Source organism: Kogia breviceps, chromosome 15, assembly GCF_026419965.1.
Source record: "Kogia breviceps isolate mKogBre1 chromosome 15, mKogBre1 haplotype 1, whole genome shotgun sequence".
Taxonomy (NCBI): Eukaryota; Metazoa; Chordata; class Mammalia; order Artiodactyla; family Physeteridae; genus Kogia; species Kogia breviceps.
In genome coordinates this window covers 17,139,500-17,162,411 of record NC_081324.1, presented here as the reverse complement: position 1 = coordinate 17,162,411, position 22,912 = coordinate 17,139,500, and the positions used below count along the sequence as shown (strand labels likewise).

General features: G+C 37.4%; 1 protein-coding gene across 8 annotated transcripts in view; it reads left to right on the top strand.

The window, feature by feature from the left end:
* WDR7 (WD repeat domain 7) overlaps nucleotides 1–22,912 on the top strand; it is a 363,333-nt gene that overhangs the window by 146,033 nt on the left and 194,388 nt on the right. For 7 of the 8 annotated variants that reach the window (XM_059039434.2, XM_059039436.2, XM_059039435.2 and 4 more), the window contains one exon: nucleotides 1,996–2,109. The exons of the other annotated variant lie outside the window; for it this stretch is intronic. In XM_059039434.2, the coding sequence (XP_058895417.1) occupies nucleotides 1,996–2,109 (114 nt within the window). The remainder of the gene's footprint in view (nucleotides 1–1,995; nucleotides 2,110–22,912) is intronic. 8 annotated transcript variants of the gene reach the window in all.

The window sequence follows — 22,912 nt, the reverse complement described above, 5'->3', positions numbered from 1 at the left end:
TTGAATTTCATATAGAAATTCAGTAAATGCATCTTGGAAGAAAAGAAATCCTGGAATATTTGTAGCTTCTGGTTTTAAAAATATTGTTGGATTTTATATGTGCAGTTATTGAAGTATTTACTAAGAAGATTTAATTAAAACGTTCAACTCCTGAAGTAACTTCCAATGGGTGAGATTTTTATATACCATGATTGAGCAATACCTCTTGGTAACCATGTGTAAAATATTGGACACCCCCTCCTATCCATTGCCAAATTAGATGAAAATTGACAACAAAATATAGGCATTCTTCTCTTTTTGAAAGTTTGCTTTACAACCCTTCACTTTTATGAAAGATTGTTGTTAGTACCTGTTTTTGCTGATTGAAAGATAGCTAAAGAGGATTTTCGCTTTTATGAAAAAAGACAAAAGGCAATAATAGCACTCAGAGTTCGTTTAGCAGTGAGCTGTTAAAGAGCCAGGCATACCAAGAGCGGCTTAGAGTGGCACCACCAAGCTCCTTCCCTGTGAACTATGCTCAGCATCTCAGCATCAGGCTGCCATTGGTTTGAATTGTGTCTGTGAGCATCTGTGCTTTGTCTTGAATTCTGTGCATTTGTTAGGAAGATGTGTCCTAAGGTGATTGCTTCTTTGCTTTATGTCATTCTGGCTTACAAAAGGTTTCACAGCAGTGCTCTACTTTCAGATAGCGGGGTGGGGGGGGTGTAGGAGGGCGTGGAACCTGTGTATCATCAAGGATGGGAAAATAGGTAAGTAAGGAAAAGACCTTTGTATGAACTTTCAAATTCTCAGGTGTTTACAGAATGGAAGTTTTTGGTGCCCTGATCTAGTTCACCTGTCTACTTTCAGTTCCATAATTATCTGACCTCATATCTAATTCCTTCAGAGACAGAGAGATATTATGCTCTTGGGGCAATGCATTTCAGGTCTTTTACACAGAATCAGAACACAAATCCCTCTTTTGTCACCATCCTTCTTCCCAACCCCCAAATTATAAGCAAACTGATATTAAAGAGAAGTAAACTTTTAAAATAGTCCTTCACTTTCTAGGTTTTTTTCTCCCTGTTTTTGGCATAATTATGTCTAAATTTGCTAAAGTAACTGTAGCAAAAACATTGAAAGGAATCAAGTAAAATTGTAATTTACTTCATCATTTTTCTGTTCCCAGATCTTAGTTAAAAGTCAATATAGTTTTCATCCATGTACATATATATATATAGCAGTATATATATATAAAGCAATAGAGCACACATGAATATTTTGTTCGTTAATTTCTGTCTCTCCCTAATTTTGGTGAATATATTGTATGTTTTTTTTTAACGTATTGCATTTGCATCCAGTGAGTAAATTAAAACGATTTTTCTTTTTTTTTTTTTTTTTTTTGCGGTACGCGGGCCTCTCACTGTTGTGGCCTCTCCCGTTGCGGAGCACAGGCTCCGGACGCTCACGCTCAGTGGCCATGGCTCACGGGCCCAGCCGCTCCACGGCACGTGGGATCTTCCCAGACCGGGGCACGAACCCGCGTCCCCTGCATCGGCAGGCGGACTCTCAACCACTGTGCCACCAGGGAAGCCCTAAAACGCTTTAAGAGTTTTGGCCCACCTTTCTTTCTTTTTTTTATAAATTATTTTATTTATTTATTTTTGGCTGCGTTGGGTCTTCGTTGCTGCGAGGGGGCTTTCTCTAGTTGCGGTGAGCAGGGGCTGCTCTTCTCTGCGGTTCACGGGGCTTCTCATTGCTGTGGCTTTTGTTGCGGAGCACGGGCTCCAGGCGCATGGGTTCCAGCAGTTGTGGCTCACCGCCTCTAGAGCACAGGCTCAGTAGTTGTGGCGCATGGGCTTAGCTGCTCCGCGGCAGGTGGGATCTTCCTGGACCAGGGCTCGAACCCATGTCCCCTGCATTGGCAGGAGGATTCTCAACCACTGCGCCACCAGGGAAGCGCCACCTTTCTTTTAGTTTTTAAAAACTAACCCTTGTGCTTCCCATTTGTTTTAGCTGGGGTCTCAGCCGAAGCCATGCAAACTGTTACCACTGCTCCTGATGCCTCAGGGCCAGAAGCCAAAGTCCAAGAGGAAGAGCATGACCTTGTGGATGATGACATCACCACTGGTAAGCATGATATCTTTAGTGTCCAGTATTGGAAAATGCTTTTAGGTCGTTTACAGTGGAATTAAATATGTTGATGGAAAGGATAGAAACTTGCACTGATGGAGTGTTTAGTTTTTGATACCCTTTAGTGCCCTTTTTCATATTGAAATAGAAAGAAGCAGACTGTTTATTTGGTCCAGGTTTGCTCATTGTTGCTATAACAATGAACCTGCTAGCTGTGCATTTGATTTCCTGGGAACCTTCTAATTCAGAGGCTAGGATCATTACTAAAGCCTTGGAACATGTAGAGGAATACACTTATTGTGTTATGAAAAGTTTTGCAATTATAGTAGGGTAAACTGAAAATATTGAAGTTGTAATAGCAATTTATGCAACACAGGCTACAAGAGGAAACTTACAGATACTCTTTGTACCTATACTATAGAAATGAATGCTGCTTTTTCAAATTACTTACATTGTTTGGGTATTGAACATTCTTATCTGTATTATTTTTCACATGATCAGGCGTAAGGTAAAATTTATGAAAGCCATACACTGCATATGTTCAGCCTATCTTTTTATAGGCTTAAAGCAGTTTCAATTACTGGATCTCCAAATGCATTCAGCTCAATTTCTTTCAATGCACAGAAGATAAAAACAGCCTAGTATAAATATTTTTATTGGTATTAAGAATGGTAAACTCTTATTTTTGGCGTGGATGGTTAAAATGTAAAATCTGACCATGTAAATCTACAACCATTATGAAGCAAGAAGCATTAACTTAATAGTAATCAATAATTTGAAAAGAAGCATGCCCAGTAAAATTTTTAACAATAATAAAGGGAGGAAAAAAAAAAAAACCAAAGGGAAGTTGTATTTTTTTTTTCTCTCCCTTTTTCCTTTTAAAGCTCTGTGTAGCAGGTCCTTTACTGTTATCACTTGACTGCCCTTAAATTTCTTTCACTGGGGAGAAGTTGAGGGAGCCTTACGATCTCCCTTGAAAATTTACAAAGCCTATATTTAAAAACCTATAGACTTGTGCCACTGCTGCAAATAAGCAGTTGGCTACAATGAGGAGCATCTGGTTTTCAGCAAAGATGAGATGATAGTGGTCGCTCTTACTTTTTAATGTATCAATTCATTGATTAAAAAAAATCATCCTCCTTAAATATAAATTATTTTGCAAACTTCCAACTTTGCTGAAAAGTCATTTGTACTTTGCAATTACGGAACTTGTTTCAGAAGCTACTAGAGGAAATTATTTCATTTGCAGATTTTTAAAAACTATTTCTTGGTTTATTCAGTTTTCACTGCTTTTTAAAAAATAATTCTGTACATATGTTTTGTTATTCCCTCTAAATTTTAAAGGTTTTCTTGTCTATAAAAAGTTGTGGTTTAAATAATAGAAAGAAGTTGCCTTTGCAGTAGTAGAATAGCTCAATTTGCATTCCAGAATAAAAGCTGAATTTTTGAGCTCTCGAGTAAGTATTATTAAATCAGTACATTGAAATTTTGAATTATGCTCTGCCAAAGTCACGAGACAGCATTATAGCATATGACTGTGTGCTTACTTTATTGTTAAAAAATCAAGAAAAAATGAAAAATCTAGTTTGGAGAGTCAGTTAATGCTACATAAACTATAGTTTAATCTGTAAGAGTTCAATTAAATGTATGTGATGTATGGCTTTTATCAGTTGATTTACTCATATCATGCCATGAGTACTAGAAGCAAGAATGCTCAATATTTAAAGAATTTAAATAACGAAAAAGGCTTCCTTAACATGTTGTCAGAGCAACTAGCATGCTGCAGCCTGTAGATCGTTCAGGTTACCTTTAGATTGTGTGACTTGATTAAGATGTGGTATAGATTTTTGTGAGGGTTTAGAAGAAAACCATATTTCTTTTTATTGACTAGAATCCTATATAAATTGCATTATGAAAAATATGGTAGGTGCATTGAGAGAAACCTGTTTCAAGCAAAATAATCTTATTTTGGGATAACCAGCATTGTAGAGCACAAGAGGTACTACAAAGGGGAAAACTGGCCAATTTAGCCATTCACTTTGAAAAACCTGATTTTTCCCCTGGCTGTTTAAAAGGAATTCCTCTAATAATATCACCTCAAAACAAAGAGAAATGATATCATGACAGATATTTGTTTGTATTTTGAATGAATTCTTATTTGAATGCTGTAGCTAGGCTAATATACATACTTGTATTAATTTTATTTTTGTAGTAATCTGGGGCTTAATTCTTCAGTTAACTGAATTCAACAACTGACCACGATAACAATTAAAATATGAAGTATAATTTAGTGCTTTTGCTATAGGCAGAATTTCATATTTGAAATTTTTCTTTTGAGTAAGAGCAAATGAGGTATGAATATTGTCTTAACGACACTTGGATCTGAGCTTGACAGTCTTTGTTAGTGTTTGCTGTATAAAAGTAAAGAAGCATGGATAAAGCTGTGTAAGTGTTGGCGATGATCAATTGGAACTAATTAAATTTATTTGAAATGAAGAGTCTTAACTGGAAGAGAACAGCTGGAAAAACTGGGAAGAAAAAATTGAGTCTTGATTGAGACAATTTAAACCTTCACCCTGTCATTTAAAAAATATGCTGCAGCTTCTTTCTAAATCTCTCTTTTGAAAGCTAGTATCTATTGATCGGCTCTACAAAGTAATGCCAGTGTGCCTTGGTCAACACACACCCTCGGTTGTACTTAGCATTCCAGCCTAAGGTTTATCAGATTCTTTCCTTTAGCCAAATGTCTTAAATTACATATCAAAGCCATATTAGCCACTTTCATAGGTTAATACTGTTTTATGTAGGAAAAATATTAAAACCTATTCCTAATTTTTAAAAATATTGTATAGTATGCATGGGAAATATACTGCCCCCTCCAAGGGAATTGTTTCAGGTTTTGCAATACTCTGTATATTTAAAATCTATTTTAACAACAATAGTAGTGTTTTCTTGAAAGTAAAAAGAACGGCGTTGGGCTTCCCTGGTGGCGCAGTGGTTGAGAATCCGCCTGCCGATGCAGGGGATACGGGTTCGTGCCCCGGTCCGGGAAGATCCCACATGCCGCGGAGCGGCTGGGCCCGTGAACCATGGCCGCTGAGCCTGCGCGTCCGGAGCCTGTGCCCCGCAACGGGAGAGGCCACAACAGTGAGAGGCCCGCATACCACAAAAAAAAAAAAAAAAAAAAAAAAGAACGGCGTTAAGATTGTTTCTAGATTATTTATCATTTTAGAGTCACAAGAATATTATTCTATACTTGTGCATTTGCTTTTGTATGTGTACTTTTATTTTTGGTATTGCAATTTAAATGTTTATGTAGATATGTAGTCAGTATTGGTAAATAACATGTTATTTTCATTACAATATAAAGAGGTGATAATTATGTTAATGTAGTAAATCTCACTAAAAACTGACAGACATAGAAAAAATTGTAGATAAATCATAATCTGTTTTTTTAAGGTAGACCTTTTAGGTGAGTTTGTTAATTATCTTTATGCAGTTTTCACTGAGGTAAAGAATGGCATTTTGTGTGAGGATGAAGCTGTACATCCCCTAAATGTTGCATTTTAAAACATCCTCCCTTAATATCAGGTTAAAAAGAATTTTGGAAGGGTTTCACTCACAAACCTGTACAGACCCCTTTAAGAAAGTCACTGTATTCTCCTGTGGGTCATACTACAGTGTCCTGCCCCTTGTTCAATACGGCAAGGACACAAACTGACCATATAACAGTGATAAAGAGTCAGGAGCCACTGACATTGTCAAAAAGAGACAACTTGATACCAGATCAGCAGCACAGTGGACTGCTCACCACAAGTGCAACGGTGATACATGGATTTGGATGGGTGTGTTGACTCGATATTTGTTGTATTTTTTGTAGCATTTAAATGTAATTTATAAAATAGATGAGAAATGCTATGGAAAAAGAAAAAATAGAGAAAGGTGAGAGAACTTGAAAGCAGTATCAGTTGTTAACTTAACTTTGTACCAACCACTTTACTCTTGACACTAACAATGTTTCTTTGAAGTGTGTTCTAGTATATTTGTCCAGATACAGAGATGAGGAAACAAGCTCAGGGGAGGTCATGTTCATGGGACTGAAAATGAGTCCTGCCTGACTCCAGAGCTGATGTGTGGGCTTGAGCACCGCCCCGCACTGCCTCACAGTCTCCAACTCATTGAAGTTTGGCATCTTTTCACTTTCTTTTGAAATGGGAGATGATGTCACCATCCACCTTTATTGCTTACAATAGCGAGCTGAAGCCTGATATTTGCCGGCTATCTTATTGTCTAGAAGGCAAACTTGTTATTCTAAATTTAGAGCAAGAGATTATCTCCCTTAAGGGGGAAAATCAGCACGTATTTGTTCTTTAAATGTTCTTTTAAAATTTGTTCTTTAAATTATTTAGGACTGCTATGATGTTAAGACCGTAAATACAGTTAGTGTTCATTACTAAACAGTTATTACATACAGGTAAAATGAAATTTGTATTGTTCTGTCTAGCTTTTTGAAGTCACCAATATAAAACCGACACCTTAACATAGATTCACACAGCAGAGTCAACATTTCTAGTATATTAAGTTAGAGCTGAAAAGCACGTCTTGTCTGAGACTAAATATTGATTGATTAATTTTACCATTTACTGAGGCTCTGTTCATAAAATGTTTATACATTTGTTTTGACTGAAAGATAGGAAATTCATCCTGTTAAAGTAAAGATAAGCTCTAAGGAACAAAATTTAGGGCATTATATATTCAGAAACCAGAAGCACTTTCTTAGCAGAGAGACAGAGGCCTTATAATTCGTAAACTAGAATAAGACTTTCTGCATTGCACCATTTCCCTTTCTCATTCTTTAATTTATAACTGACAGTCTAAAAACAGTACAGATCTATGTGAATTTTATTTTTTATTTTATTTTTTTGTGGTACGCGGGCCTCTCACTGTTGTGGCCTCTCCCGTTGCGGAGCACAGGCTCCGGACGCGCAGGCTCAGCGGCCATGGTTCACGGGCCCAGCCGCTCCGCGGCACGTGGGATCTTCCCGGACCGGGGCACGAACCCGCTTCCCCTGCATCGGCAGGCGGATGCTCAACCACTGCGCCACCAGGGAAGCCCTATGTGAATTTTAAATCATTTGTTTTAAACTGTTACCACTACCCTTATGATTGACTTCAGAATGTTAGCTACTACAAAATATGAGTTTACTGTTATTAAGATTTGGGGTAATTATAAATGCCTAGTGCTGTGGTTTACTTACCACGCAGTTTTCTTTTTTAAGAAAAATAAGTGTGAATTTCATAGTTTTCTGAAATACATCTTCAAGTAATTTACCTTTGTATACATTTTTTTTTTAATCTGGGAGAAGAAAATGTAAATTAAAATATTTTTTGCTATTTAGTGTTTAATACTCAGTTTTAGTTATATGTTGATAGGATGTTAAGTAGAATATTTCTAAATATGGTATTTGAGAGTTGACAGGAATATTAAAATACAGCCCAAAGTATGGCTTTTTGTCATTCATTTTCTCTTTGCATATTTTCCACTCTGGGTGATTGACTTTCCCTTTTCTTTGGTTTTAATTACCACATCCATGTTAAAGACTATCAAACTGTATCTCCAGCCTAGGCTTGTGTCCTGAGTGTCAGATTAATATGTCCTCCTGCCCAAATGTCCCATAGATACCTAAATTCCAAGTCCAAAGTGAGCTCCTATTTATTTCTAAAACTCATCTCCTTTTATAATTTATATCTCGTAAAAGGCATCACTGAGGGTACCATCGACTGCCTAACACCCCGAACCAGAAACCAAGGAATAATTCTGGCTTCCTTACTTTCCAACAGTGTCCACTGTTAGTTGGTACCAGTTCTTGTAAACTATACCTCTTAAACATCTGCCAATGATTTTCCCCTTCTCCATTTCCACAGAGAATACCTACATCCAGACTTTAATATTTCCTACTTTGGATTATTATTATATTCTCTGGTAAACATCTTCCTGTCTCCATTCCCTCCCCTTCCAGTTCACGTCTTTCATTACTCTGAGAGTTTCAGAAGCCAGTTCATCACCTTTCACCCTCATTAACTGCTGTTTAATGGTTTCCCATTAATTATAGCACAAAACCCAAACACCTTAGGAGATCTCTAGGACTCTTCAAATACCTGACCCTTGGCTCTGGCTTCAATGGCTGCTGTAGCAATACTGAACTTAGTTTCCCCAGAGTACCTTGCTGTTTCGTGACCCTTACTTTGCCTGTGCCCCTCCATCTGGCTGCTGTGCTCTCAACTCTCTCACATGTGAGGTGAAGTTCTGAGAGTTCTCTTCAAACCCAGCGTGAGTGTCACTATCTTCCCGAAGCCCTCCTGGACCCCCTTATGTAACATCTCCCAGTTCGTTGTATGCATTTCTGCTGTTGCACTCTGTAACACTGTTAAGTGACCGTTTACTTATCCTCTGTGAGTCACGTGTGTGCATATGACTTTTACCTCTGTATATTTCTAGCACTAAAACAGTGCCCTGGTCCATAGCGTCCTCTCAGTAGATGTTTATTGAATGAATGATGGAATTAGTGAAGCCATATGATCACTCATTTCAAAGAGCATTCCTTATATACTATATATTTATTTATATATATTTACTATTCTTATGTAATATATATATGTATCTCCCTAATCTCCCCACTTGTCCTTAGTGGGTATTCAATGGCTCCAAAAGTGTTTGTAACAGGTCAGTGAAGGAATATAGGCTTATTTCTGGATAAACTCTCTCTTGACTTTGTGAAAATGAGATTTGGAGGAGATTTAGGAGCATAAGCAGAGAAACAGACTCTTAGGACTCTCAGAAAGTTCCCTTCTTGTGGCTTGCACTGACCAGACAGTGGCAATGTGCTTGTAAACAGTGGCCTGAGTTGTCTCTTGAGGCACACTTTTCCGTCTGGGTGTGTCTCTCCCATTGCCCTGGGAGCTTGCCACCTCATTTCTAGGCTCAACTCTGTCAATGAAAACAAAAATCTCCTGTGTTTTTTCTGGAACTAGAGGTACCAGAGTAGCTATTATCCAAGAGATCCTTCTGGGGCTTGGGGTGCCACTGCTGGAGAAGCAAGGTGGCTTGTATGGGAGTGGGGGAGAGATGGGGAAGTGGGGAGATGCTCACGGGAGGGAGAGAAATACAGAGTTTTTCCAGGAGGCCTGACATTTAACCACACGCCACTAGAGAATGAGAGTGTGGAATCCTGTTGTGTGATGGTGCACATAGTGTTTTTGAGCCATTCCCCCAGGTGTCCGCAGTCAGTCATTTAGCACTACGAAAACCTGCTTTTTATTGTCCATTAAAAATTGCAAGTTAACATACCCAGATTTATTGTGTTTAAGCTTATGTTTAAAAGCTTGGCCTGGGGTTACTTGCCTGCAGAAAAGCGTAAAAGGAAAAGAGGCAAGAACAAGGACAAAAACATGGCTAATAAATACCATTAGAATCTTCAGTTTCACTTTAAAACATTTTTAGACTCTTATAGATGGAAATCTGCTTAATATCAATGTATTTTGACCAAGAAAGTCTTGGTCATTTAATTCATTTAAATGAATCAAATATCATAAAGAACCAGAAGTGCTATAACATACATTATTACTTCAGATAGCTGTTACATTGGCACCAAACCTTTTATAATGAGATTTTTCTAATAATAGCACTTTTTTTTAATGTGTGTGTATTGACTGCATATAATACTTAGGCAAGGGGTTGGTCAGGTAAACAGTAATTGATACCATCTTAGAAAACTGTCCTAAAATAACATATTTAAAAATCAGGAACTTAATAGCTATCACAACAGCTCATTCGTATTTACTAAGTACCTAATAAGTATCAGGCTAGGCTCTTTTTAATCCTCACAGCTCACTGTAATTGTCCTCATTATTGCTCCTGTTTTACAAGAGAGGGAAATGAGGCATAGAGTAACTTTCCACATAAAGGCCACAGATAGGAAATGGCAGAGTCGGGATTTGAATCCAGGCCATCTGCCTCTAGAGCTTGTGCTCTTAAATGGAAGTAATGATCAAAGCCAGATCATTTAAAAAATCATATAAGAACAAAAAGAAACAAATATATTCATTACGGCATGTCATTTTCTCTTTGTGTGATATAGAAACTTCTATTTTAATTTTTCATATAGTTTAATTTTTAACGTAGTACAAGGAAATATTCAAAATGTGTAGAAAAGACATGCTGTTTTCTTGAAAAATAAACATGGATAATTAGTATAGGAAGATAATTTTACATATTTTCTAGATAAAATTAGGATTATTTTATGTTTGTATAAAACCACATACATAGTTACACTAACATGTACACAATATTAGATCCTAAAGACTTAAGGTTTGGTTTTTGCATTTAATAGTGTATATATTTTTTGATAAACTTAGACTCAGTAGGAACAAAGAAGAAATATTTAGTTGGATAAGAATGTTGTAGCTCTTAAAATATAAAATCCCTCCATGGGAGTGAATAACCTTCAGGATGAACTTAAAATTTGGCCTTTTGTGAGCTGTGTAATAATACCTCATGGATAAGAATGAATTTCATTAGATTGTGGCACACTATTATATATCTGTATATTACATGAATTGCCCTTATAATTGATATCAAACCCGTACGACCAAAAGTTGTAATTCACAAAAGTAATGACAGCAGTGTCTCATAATTCACAGACTTTATGTCATACCTGTGAATGATTACTTTTATGTGCAAGCCATGTTAAAGGGGAAAAACAGGTTTTAAAACGGATGTGGAATTTTGAAGAGTTCTTCTTCCTGATACTTTCCAGTCACTTTTAGTATGCAAAAAGAAAAACTCACTACTATCCTTGAATTTTCCCATGATTTCTTGGATAAAATTAATTGTCATGCATAAAGGCCTTTATTCTTAATTTGAAATTTTAAATCATAAGTGGAAGTTAGTACTTACTATTTGAGGTGAAGACAGTCATAAATCTGAATGTATTTTTTCCACATGATGTAATACACTAGAAGGAGGAGCCTTCCCTCACAGGTAGGATAAAATCAAGTAAGAATATTTGCTCTTTTTGGGGGGCGGGGGGATTATGGTATATCCTAAATAAAAATGCGTGAATTAAATGAAGTAAACCTAATTTAAAAGGATTCAGAGAAACTGCATTAGCTCCTCTCTCTTTGCCCTTTTTGTGTATACATATTTTTTTTCAGTGTTGTTGGTATCCCCTGAAAGAAGTGTGAGGAATATCCAATTTGATTCAACAAAACATTAATATGCACCTTGTATTTTTCTATCAGCACATTCTGGGGAGGATATAACAGAGCAAGCATCCTAGTTGAGAAGCTGAAGGTGAAATTTTAGAGAGAGGCTATATATTCACATATAGCTACACACACACACACACACACACACACACACACACGTATGACATACATGTGACTAGGACAGACTTTAGGTAGGAGAGTCCAGAGCACTGGGGGATTAGGTAAGGGTAGGAATTGCGTTTGACGTAAGCCTGCATTTGTGACAGAGGTGGAGAGACACGGGAAGAAAAACTTTTGAGCTAAAGCTGTTCGTTTAGAACTTGGTTTGAAATGAAGGCTCTGTGGAGGGCTGAGAAGAGTGGCCAGGCTGGAGCTGATGGCCGGGCAGTACCGTCCAGGATGGAGGGTCTACTGTCAGATCGGTTGTGTTCATGTGCAATGTAGCAGATTCTACATCCAGTGCTATGTGTTACTTTAGGGCAGGGCTTATTATTAAAGGGATTTATGATGTTGATGGTGTATATCGGCTTCATGCCCAGTGTACTTAATTCTACTCCCATGGTTTTTCTCTTCATTCAACAGTTAGTTTTGATCACCTTCTAGGTATTGAGTACTTGTTTGTTGAGTGTAGGGTGGAGTTTATGCTTCAGAGGGCAACTGATGCCTGGTTGTGTTTATTGTTTGTTGGGAAATTTTTACCTGAAGAACTGTTATCCGTGAAGGTATAATAAACTCCTGTTACTGTGAGGCAAAACTTACATTTCACATGTATGTCTAAGAGTGAATCCATAGATTTCATGGAAACAGAAAAGCAAAGTGAAATCAGCTGGAAGAAAAGCTGGTCTGCAATAGTAAATATATAATTAGAATATTTTTAGAATAAATATGGTTACAACATAGGCCCTGATAGCTCATTCTCTGTGTTCACATTTCAGCTTCCCTGCTTATTCACTGTGTGGCCTTGTGCAAGTTACTTGACCGTGCCAAGCCTCAATTTTCTCACCTGAAATCTGAGGATAGTGAGATTGTTGGAGGATTAAATGAGATGATGCATGTAATCTTCTTAGCAGAACAATTGGCGCTTAATAAGTGCTCAAGAAATATTATATGCCCCCTCCCTTCCTTCCCCCCCACTACCACCATCATCCTTAAGTGATTTGCTTTAATAAATAGAATAAATGGTTTGTAACTAACTTATAAATCATTTATAAATTAGTTCTTCCTGATGTCTTGATGATGTTTTTTCTAGAGAGTTTGATCATCACTCCCAGCGATATAAAATTACTAGATAAATTTACACTTTATAGATAGAGAAATAAGCTGCATCCAAACTTCTGTGCATATTTTTAGAAATTCCTAAAAGCTGGCTCATGAAATATAGATGAATTATTATATTTTCTTAAACACTTTTATATGGCTTCTTTTACCACATTTATTGTCTGAGTTGAATCTGACTGAGAAGAGTGAATCATTTATAAAATAGAAATAATGACAGCTTTAAAAGATACTTAAGGTAGCTAAGGGAGAGTTAATGTGCATATTCAAACCCATGTTTGGCCAGTGGTGATCAGTGAGGGATGGGAGAGAGACAGTGATGCTGAAAAGCTTTCTTAAGAATCTGATGCAGCCATTGAGCTGAGAGTCACTGCAGCTCACATTAGATTTCCTAAGCACTAGTGTTTTAATGTACAGGTTAAAAACAAAATCCTAATGTGATTTATTTATAATGTGTGTGTTGTTTGTCTTATCCTAGTGTCTAAAGTCTTCTGCATGGCTGGACCCCAAATAGTATTCCTTTAGTGCTAAGTGATATCTGGAGAGTGGGAGAGGTTTAATAAATACCCTAACCCTAACCCGTACCCTAACCCTAGACTTAGGAAAGCATATTTAAAAGATGATAAAACTAACACAACATTGTAAATCAACTATACTCCAATAAAATTTTTTTTTTAAAAAGGTAATAAAGCGTAAAGTATAAAAGGAAATCTTCACATACTGTCATTGATAGTCTTGCCAAGAAAGAAAAAGGAGAAATATTTAATGCAGCTGTCATACTTGCAAAGGATGCTTACGTTTTAGCTGAGGTTTTTAAAAGGTATGTTCTAGATATTTGGCAAGCTCACATTTTACTTCCCAGGCTGGCTTGATTTCTCCTCCCTAGCCTGTTTCCCTATATTCCAGATTTGTACAACAGGGTGAGATTTTGGAGGTAGATTATTGAAATATATAGAAAACCAAGTTAACAACAGCAACCAAAGATAATTGTTAACTGCACAGAAGAAAAGAAAGTAGAACTGAAAATGTTATCATGATTGACCAACCACGTGGTTAAGCTGTGAGTAGCATGCGCCTCTTCATGAAAATGCAAACATTGATGATGATATCATAGTTTTAATAAGAATTATGATATGATAAATTGGGAGGCAGAGGAAGAAGGCAGCAGACAGATTGTGTGTGAATGTGGCGTGTGCGTGAGTGAATCTGTGTGCATGTGAGAGTGAAAATGGGGGGGCGGTGTGTGTGTGAATGCATGAAACACATGTAAGTAATATGTGAAGGAGAACCGAGTTTTCATTGACTGTAATGGGGAATCATAAGCCTAAAGATAAGATAAGCCTAAAACTGAAAAATTAGAAGTAGCAACATGGGATTTTCTAAAAGAGCCCAGTGCTTGTCTTGGCAGAGTGGAAAATGAGGATGGGATTGAGGGGCTGTTGCTTTTTTATACTAACTTGTGGAACTGTTTGACTCTTTAAACAGGTAGAGTTTCATGAAATAAAGGCTACATTTAAAAGTAAAAATAAAAAAATTAAAAAGTAGGACAAGGGAGCACATAACCAAAGGTAATAGCGAAAAATGACATGAAGTAGTATCATCAAGTCTAAGCCAGAATGAGCTGGAAACAAGCAGTGTGTGTTTCTGCCCACCCCCCTTTCCATCCTTTTTTCCCAGCTGTGTTCCAAAGAAGGGGAAGATGAGAGAGAGAGAGAGAGAGAGAGAGAGAGAGAGAGAGAGAGATACACTGTGGTATGAGCTAGTATAAGATGGAAAGAGAGCAGGGAGAGACATTCAGAAAGCTCAGTTGATGTAAGGAGAAGAGTCAAGGGAACGTAGATTTTTTTTAAGTCAGTTTCTCTTCGTGATCTAATGAACAGCATCCAAGGGTCATGAGAACTTGCTGCAGTGATGACAGAATGGTTGGTTGATTTTGGAAAAGAAAATGTGAAGAAAGAAAATAAAAATCTACAAACAAAAGTCTTTATTTTTAAAAATGAGGGTACATTGGATCTAAGAAACTCTAAATTGGTTAGTGTACTGTTCAACTATACCAAAAATTTGCTGTGGATTTAAAAATATGATTTAGGAGCACTTAGAAGAAGATGTGAGAACTAGTACAAGGTGTCCTGAGCCTTCCCACACACTTGACTTTTCTCACAGTGTTTCAATTGTGTTGATTTTGTTACTACCCATCACCTAAGATAATCTTGCTGCTTTGGTGTAAGATGTATACTATTCATCGTAAAATGACTTTTATAGTCTTCTGTGGGTTTTCACTGCATATAGTGGACAATAGAGTGGGCTATTCTGTTCATGGAAAGCCATTTCTCATGATGAATTTGGAATTTTTAGAATTTGGCTTGACGTCACTTGTTACTGTCGTTACTTACACAAGTATCATTGCTAATGCCTTACTCATTATTCTCTCCTGATGAATTTATCAGATGACTTAGGGATTAGGGAAGAGAACTTCTGAAAAATAGGAAACAGTCTCTAAAGCAAATCTAAGCAGTGCAGCCCAAGATTCAGCAGGATAGCAAATAAACACATCAGTAGTAGCAGTCAGTGCTCCCATGCTACCTCTAAATCATATGGATACAGCCCCTTGCACCTGTTATACTTGTGATACTACGGTATGTGTCTGACTCACTCATATATACTTATGTGGAAATTGCTGCCCATTGTAGCAAACAAACAATCTTTTAGAGGACCTGGCTTGATGTCCCAGTGTACTTTTACTGTTTAATGTGCAGAAAGTGGCATTCACTTTTGGTAGCACAGTGGTGTATCTGGCAGATGTCTGCCCCTGCAGAAGCATGGTCCTCAGTGTAGCCAGCCAGGCCTGGGAGAGTCCCTGTGAGGGATTTATGACATACTAGTTGAACATCTTTGCACTAGGAATTAGCCAGGCAGAAAGGGGATAGGGAAGGGCTTTCCAAGCTGGAGTCAAGGTTTGCGAGGCTGAGAGGCAGAAGTGGTGCAGCATTCTGGGGGAAGTGTAAGTGGTTCACTGTGTATGTGTCTGGGATGGGGTGGGACCAGGACTGACAAGAGATGATGCTACAGGGGAGGCCAAATGTCGAAAGGTAACAAAGAACTAAATTTAACTCTCTAAGTCACGTTTCTTAGAGTGGTATTTAAGTTTATTTAAAATGTTCTGCTTATTTAAAATCCTTTAAGTTTACAATTAAAATAAGCTAATTGTTACCTAATATTCCAATAAAACAAAGCATCCCAACAGGATGAATGCTTAACATTTACAAATGTCAATTGAAGCAAAATGATTTATGTTGCTGTGTAAGTGCTTTATTATGAATTTAGAGAATATTAATGTCATTCATGTGCCATACAAAAGTCCCCTCTACCCCATTTCTGCTGTATTGTTGTGGAGTTGGAAAGACCTAATTCGTAATCCAGTAGCCAGATTCTAGACCAGTCTTTTACCTAGTACAAGGAATTCCTCATACTACATCACTGAACTTACAGGTTATCCGTCCTCTGATGGCACACTATAATACTATTCTGCTGCACAATAAACTACCACAAATATTGCAGTTTAAAAGAGTCTCCCAGTTTCCGAGGGTCAGGGAGTCCAGGCACGGCTTAGTTGTGTCCTCTGCTGTGGTCTCACAAAGCTGCAGTCGAGGTCTTGGCCAGAGTTAGGTCTCGTCTGAGTTAGGTCTGGTCTTCCAGTTTAACACGCCTATTGGCAGAATTCAGTTCCTTGCGGTTGTAGGACTGAGGTCCTCAGCTCCCTGCCATCCACGGTTCCACGCCACGTGGCCCTCTCCCTGGGCATTTCCCATCAGAGCAGCTTGCTTCTTCAGAGTCAGCAGGGGAGTCTCTCTAGGGCATGCTTATTGAAACCTAATTATGAGAGTGCTGTACCATGTGACCTAATTATGGGCGTGGCATCCCATTACTTTGCTGTATTCTGTTGGTTAGAAGAAAGTCCCAGATCTCTGCCTACACAAGGGCGTAACTCATTGGGGGTTACCTTTAGGGTACTCCCACCACACACACTTATCCAGTTACGGGGTTCACTGCTTGCACTGTCATTCCTTCCATGTTTGCTGTTTGTTTGTGTGTGTGTGTGAGAGAGGGAGAGAGAGAGGGAGAGACAGAGAGGGGTGGAGAGAGAGAGAGAGAGAGAGAATTTCTCCTCCCATGTCCTCCCTTCGTTCTTCAACAGTTTCTCCTGTGACCTAACTTCTAGACCTTTACCTCTTCCAGTTTTCTGTACCTACTCCATTTTGTCAGTGACATTCCTCAGAACTTAACATGCAGAACTGACCATGCTACCACTAGCAGACCAGTTCAAGTTTTATGGGACTATTGCTTTCCCTTATCAGGATTCTATAATTCTGAAATTAAATTGGTTTTCTTTAGATGGCATCCCACATTGTTGACTGCTACTAAATATGAAATCACCTAAGCTCCATTTTTACATGAAGGGCTGTTAATTCAAGCCTTCCCAATTTAGAAACAGGACTTGATATTTATCTTTTTTGATTTCTTTCTTGTTGGCTTCAGCCCATCATCCAGACTAGTAGTCCTTTCTCTGCTGTTTAGTGGATTAGTTATTCCTCCAGCTCCGTGTCCTCCATGAATGTGATGAGCAAGCCTTCTACATTTTCATATGCTAACTAGTTAATTGTGGACCAGGCCTCAACAAGATTCCTGCAGCACGTGGTTAGAGAGCTGCTCAACCTAGTTACCAGCCCTCACGTGACTACATAGGTTTGGTTTTTCAACTCAGTGCAAACCAACCCTTTTGCCATGTCATCCGATTCAGATTTCTCTATCTTGTTCATAATAATACTCCAAGAGATTTCTTCAGATGCCTTGATGAAATCAGGATACGTTGTATTTATGGACAGTATAGGTTTAAGATAATGAGTTTTAAATTTGTGGTATTGAGTCTGACCTACAAGCATTCAAAGGGGTTTTAAATCATCCTTGAAGTGTATTGAGTTGTAGTGTTATTGGAGATATGTAATTTTTAATTAGCAACCAACAGCAGTAATCATCCTCAGGATTTTCAGGGGTCACCTTAGTCGTTATTGACTGGATGATTGTCATGTGACACAGCAGATATAACCCTCTGGCCATGGCTATAAGGAAGTCATGTATATCTCAGTAATATGTAAAAATTTCTATTTCTGACTTTGCATGTGCTGTGAATTTTTTAACAAATACTTATTGATGCAATATTTATAAGAATGTGTAAATGCTTGATTTGTTTGATTTAAAACTTAGATTTTGTGTTACTAGATTTTAAAATTAGAAAAAATGTATAGTAAATCAGGTACATATAAGATTATTTATGGGGCTTCCCTGGTGGCGCAGCAGTTGAGAGTCCGCCTGCTGATGCGGGGGTCATGGGTTCGTGTCCCAGTCAGGGAGGATCCCACGTGCCGCGGAGCGGCTGGGCCCATGAGCCATGGCCGCTGAGCCTGCATGTCTGGAGCCTGTGCTCCGCAACCAGAGAGACCACAACGGTGAGAAGCCCGCGTATGGCAAAAAAAAAAAAAAAAAAAGATTATTTATGTACTATATTGTGATCGAAAAATAAGAATCCAGGACCCTCTGGTATTAATATTTTGATTGTTTGAACTTTAGATATTTGCAACTGAATGCATATAATTCATGAAATATATAAAGGACCTTACATATTTATAAACATACTTTCTGAGAATAATTTCTAAATAGATATTTTTTAAAACTTCATGATTTTAATTTAAAAGAAAATGTGAAGACTAATAGAGAGCATCGTGTGGTCAGTGTATACAAAGTAGTCAAATCCAAACTTAACAGAGTTTTCCTTATTCTCTTCCAACTGGAGTTGGTTCTCTTTGAAGTAAAAGCAACAGGTGCAATAACAGTACTTTCCTCTCATCTGTGGCCAGGGTTCCCCTAAATTTTGGTGAAGAGTGAAAATATAGAACAAATGAAACCATCTGCCACACGCAGCCAGCTAGCCCCTAGCCCACTCTTGGGGACAATGCTGGTGCCACATGAATCAGCTCCTGGACAGGATCCTGCTGGGCCTCATTTCAGAGGTTAAGGCATATCCTGTCAGCACAGATTTCAGGATGTGATTCCCTCACCGGCCAGTTATACAGAGATCAAAGGAGCTTTTAATTTGCGTTTAATTCCTCCTTGAGAAACCATCTACCATATCCAGCAAGGGCGATTGTATAAAAAACAACCACATAAGTAAGTACTTTTTTTGAAATCTGAAATAGACTTAACCTCTTCAAATGCTAAATATGAATATATTAATTCTTTCTTGGATCTCTCAATCTTTTTCTCATCAAATTATAAGTAAAAGAAGATAGTGTGAACAGAAAGGATTACTTTGTTTTAGGTGATTTACACTTTGTAATAATTTTCATTTCTTTGGAAGAAACCTTTCAAATAGAACTTCTAAGAAGATGGTTTAACCCATTTGTCAATGGGATTTTTATACCAACATATAACTTCAAATTATATAAATTAATACTATTTTCCTAATGTTAATAGGATTATTTAATTTTTATTTGTGTGTTAATTCTTTTGTGAATTTTTACAGCTTACAGGAAAATCACTAGGTGTCTTATAGTCAAAGGTGACTGCTCAGAGCTGTGACTGATTAACATCTGTCACACAACAAACTTGCATAAGCTACTTGTCCTTTGTCAGGTTTATGAGTTGACATCTGTTTGAATGACAGATGTCAGTGCAGTTAAGAGGCACGTTAATTTGGAGGTGCTAATCTAAAAGAGGCCCACACTTTTATCGTCTGCATTTTAAAAACAAATGTAGCTATTTCCACTGATATAGTTGGCTCCTTCTTTGGTGAAGAAGCATTAACACAACACTAGTAACTCTTTGGATCAAGCTTTTTATGGATAGGACCTGTAAAGAGATCTCAAAACTAGTCATTGTGACCATTTTGTGAGTCACTGTGACCAGTCAGAAAAGAAGTCTATCGATCAGCAATGGCTGACATTTCAAAATGGCCGTGTAGAAAAATGTTATTGGATTTATTAATGTTTCTCATCAGCTGTAATCACCAACAAATTTAAGTAAAAATGTCACAAGCTGAATCTGTTTAACAATTTGCTATTGTAAAAATTTAAACAAGTTTTATAACCTCTAATTTTGATTAATATATTAAAAATGCCACTTTTATCAAATCATTACTAGTGGGACTTAAGAAAAAAACATGGGAAAAGTCAGTGAAAAAATAGATCGGGCATTCGGTTTAGATATTGAAAGATTTTGATTTATTGAGAAGAAACTCACATAACATCAAGTTAACCATTTTAAAGCGAACAATTTGATTTAAGAATTGAAAGACATACTATTATATGAAAAAAAGAATAGAAAGAGCTGACATACCAACTGTTGCATGACTGATATGTCTATATATCAATGTAAAATGAAGAATGTATCAATGTAAATTTCTCTTCAGGCAAAATTCTGAGAGAGAGATTTAAGCACTTGTATCTCAATAACCAGCACTATAAGCACAAATAAGGATATTCCAAAAAGCTGTGTGATAATGATGATGTCGATCATCATCAGAAAGAAAATCTGGGTTTGCATGAATTAATTTTAAGGCACTCAGCAAGAGCTCAGCATGGGAGTATAAGCTGAAATGTCTGTATCATTGCACATCCTCGCTACTGCTTTTCTTTTTTCTTTTTATTTTTTTAACATCTTTATTGGAGTATAATTGCTTTACAATGATGTGTTAGTTTCTGCTGTATAACAAAGTGAATCAGCTATACATATACATATATCCCCATATCTCCTCCCTCTTGCGTCTCCCTCCCACCCTCCCTATCCCACCCCTCTAGGTGGACACAAAGCACCGAGCTGATCTCCTTGTGCTAAGTGGCTGCTTCCAACTAGCTAGCTATTTTACACTTGGTAGTGTATATATGTCCATGCCACTCTCTCACTTTGTACCCACTTACCCTTCCACCTCCCCATGTCTTCAAGGGCATTCTCTATTTCTGCATCTTTATTCCTGTCCTGCCCCTGGGTTCTTCAGAACCATTTTTTTTCCCTTAGATTCCACATATATGTGTTAGCATACGGTATTTGTTTTTCTCTTTCTGACTTACTTCGCTCTGTATGACAGTCTCTAGGTCCATCCACCTCACTACAAATAACTCAATTTCGTTTCCTTTTATGGCTGAGTAATATTCCATTGTATGTATGTGCCAAATCTTTATCCATTCATCTGTCGATGGACACTTAGGTTGCTTCCATGTCCTGGCTATTGTAAGTAGAGCTGCAATGAACACTGTGGTACATGACTCTTTTTAAATTATGGTTTTCTCAGGGTATATGCCCAGTAGTGGGATTGCTGGGTCGTATGGCAGTTTTATTTTTAGTTTTTTGAGGAAACTCCATACTGTTCTCCATAGTGGCTGTATCAGTTTACATTCCCACCAACAGTGCAAGAGGGTTCCCTTTTCCCTACACCATCTCCAGCATTTATCGTTCATAGATTTTTTGATAATGACCATTCTTACCAGTGTGAGGTGATACCTCATTGCAGTTTATATTTGCATTTCTCTAATGATTAATGATGTTGAGCATCCTTTCATGTGTTTGCTAGCAACCTGTATATCTTCTTTGGAGAAATGTCTATTTAGGTCTTCTGCCCGTTTTTGGATTGGGTTGTTTGTTTTTTAGATATTGAGCTGCATGAGCTGCTTGTATATTTTAGAGATTAATCCTTTGTCAGTTGCTTCATTTGCAAATATTTTCTCCCATTCTGAGGGTTGTCTTTTTGTCTTGTTTATGATTTCGTTTGCTGTGCAAAAGCTTTTTTTTTTTTTAACATCTTTATTGGAGTATAATTGCTTTACAATGGTGTGTTACTTTCTACTTTATAAAAAAGTGAATCAACTTCATTTGGTCCCATTTCTTTATTTTTGTTTTTATTTCCATTTCTCTAGGAGGTGGGTCAAAAAAGGATCTTGCTGTGATTTATGTCATGAGTGTTCTGCCTATGTTTTCCTCTGAGTTTTACAGTATCTGGCCTTACATTTAGGTCTTTAATCCATTTTGAGTTTATTTTTGTGTATAGTGTTACAGAGTGTTGTAATTTCATTCTTTTACATGTAGCTGTCCAGTTTTCCCAGCACCACTTATTGAAGAGGCTTTCTTTTCTCCACTGTATATTCTTGCCTCCTTTATCAAAGATAAGGTGACCATATATGTGTGGGTTTATCTCTGGGCTTTCTATCCTGTTACATTGATCTATATTTCTGTTTTTTGTGCCAGTATCATACTGTCTTGATTACTGTAGTTTTGTAGTATAGTCTGAAGTCTGGGAGCCTGATTCCTCCAGCTCCGTTTGTCCTTCTTAAGATTGCTTTGGCTGTTCAGGGTCTTTTGTGTTTCCATACAAATTGTGAATTTTTTTGTTCTAGTTCTGTGAAAAATGGCATTGGTAGTTTGATAGGGATTGCATTGAATCTGTACCTTGCATTGGGTAGTACAGTCATTTTCACAACATTGATTCTTCCAATCCAAGAACATGGTATATCTCTCCATCTGTTTGTATCTTCTTTAATTTCTTTCATCAGTGTCTTACAGTTTTCCTCATACAGGTCTTTTGTCTCCTTAGGTAGGTTTATTCCTAGGTATTTTATTCTTTTTGTTGCAGTGGTAAATGAGAGTGTTTCCTTAATTTCTCTTTCAGATTTTTCATCATTAGTGTATAGGAATGCAAAAGGTTTCTGTGCATTAATTTTGTACCCTGCTACTTTACCAAATTTATTGATGAGCCCTAGTAGTTTTCCAGAAGCATATTTAGTATTCTCTATGTAGAGTATGATGTCATCTGCAAACAGTGACAGTTTTACTTCTTCTTCCCCAGTTTCAAGTCCTTTTATTTCTTTTTCTTTGATTGCTGTGGCAAAAACTTCCAAAGCTGTGTTGAATAATAATAGTGGTGAGAGTGGGCAACCTTGTCTTCTTCCTGATGTTAGAGGAAATGGTTTCAGTTTTTCACCATTGAGAATGATGTTGGCTGTGGGTTTGTCATATATGGCCTTTAATATGTTGAGGTAAGTTCCCTCTATGCCTACTTTCTGGAGGGTTTTAATCATAAATAGGTGTTGAATTTTGTCAACAGCTTTTTCTGCATCTACTGAGATGATCATATGGTTTTTCTGCTTCAATTTGTTAATATGGTTTATCACATTGATTGATTTGTGTATATTGAAGAATCCTTGCATTCCTTGGA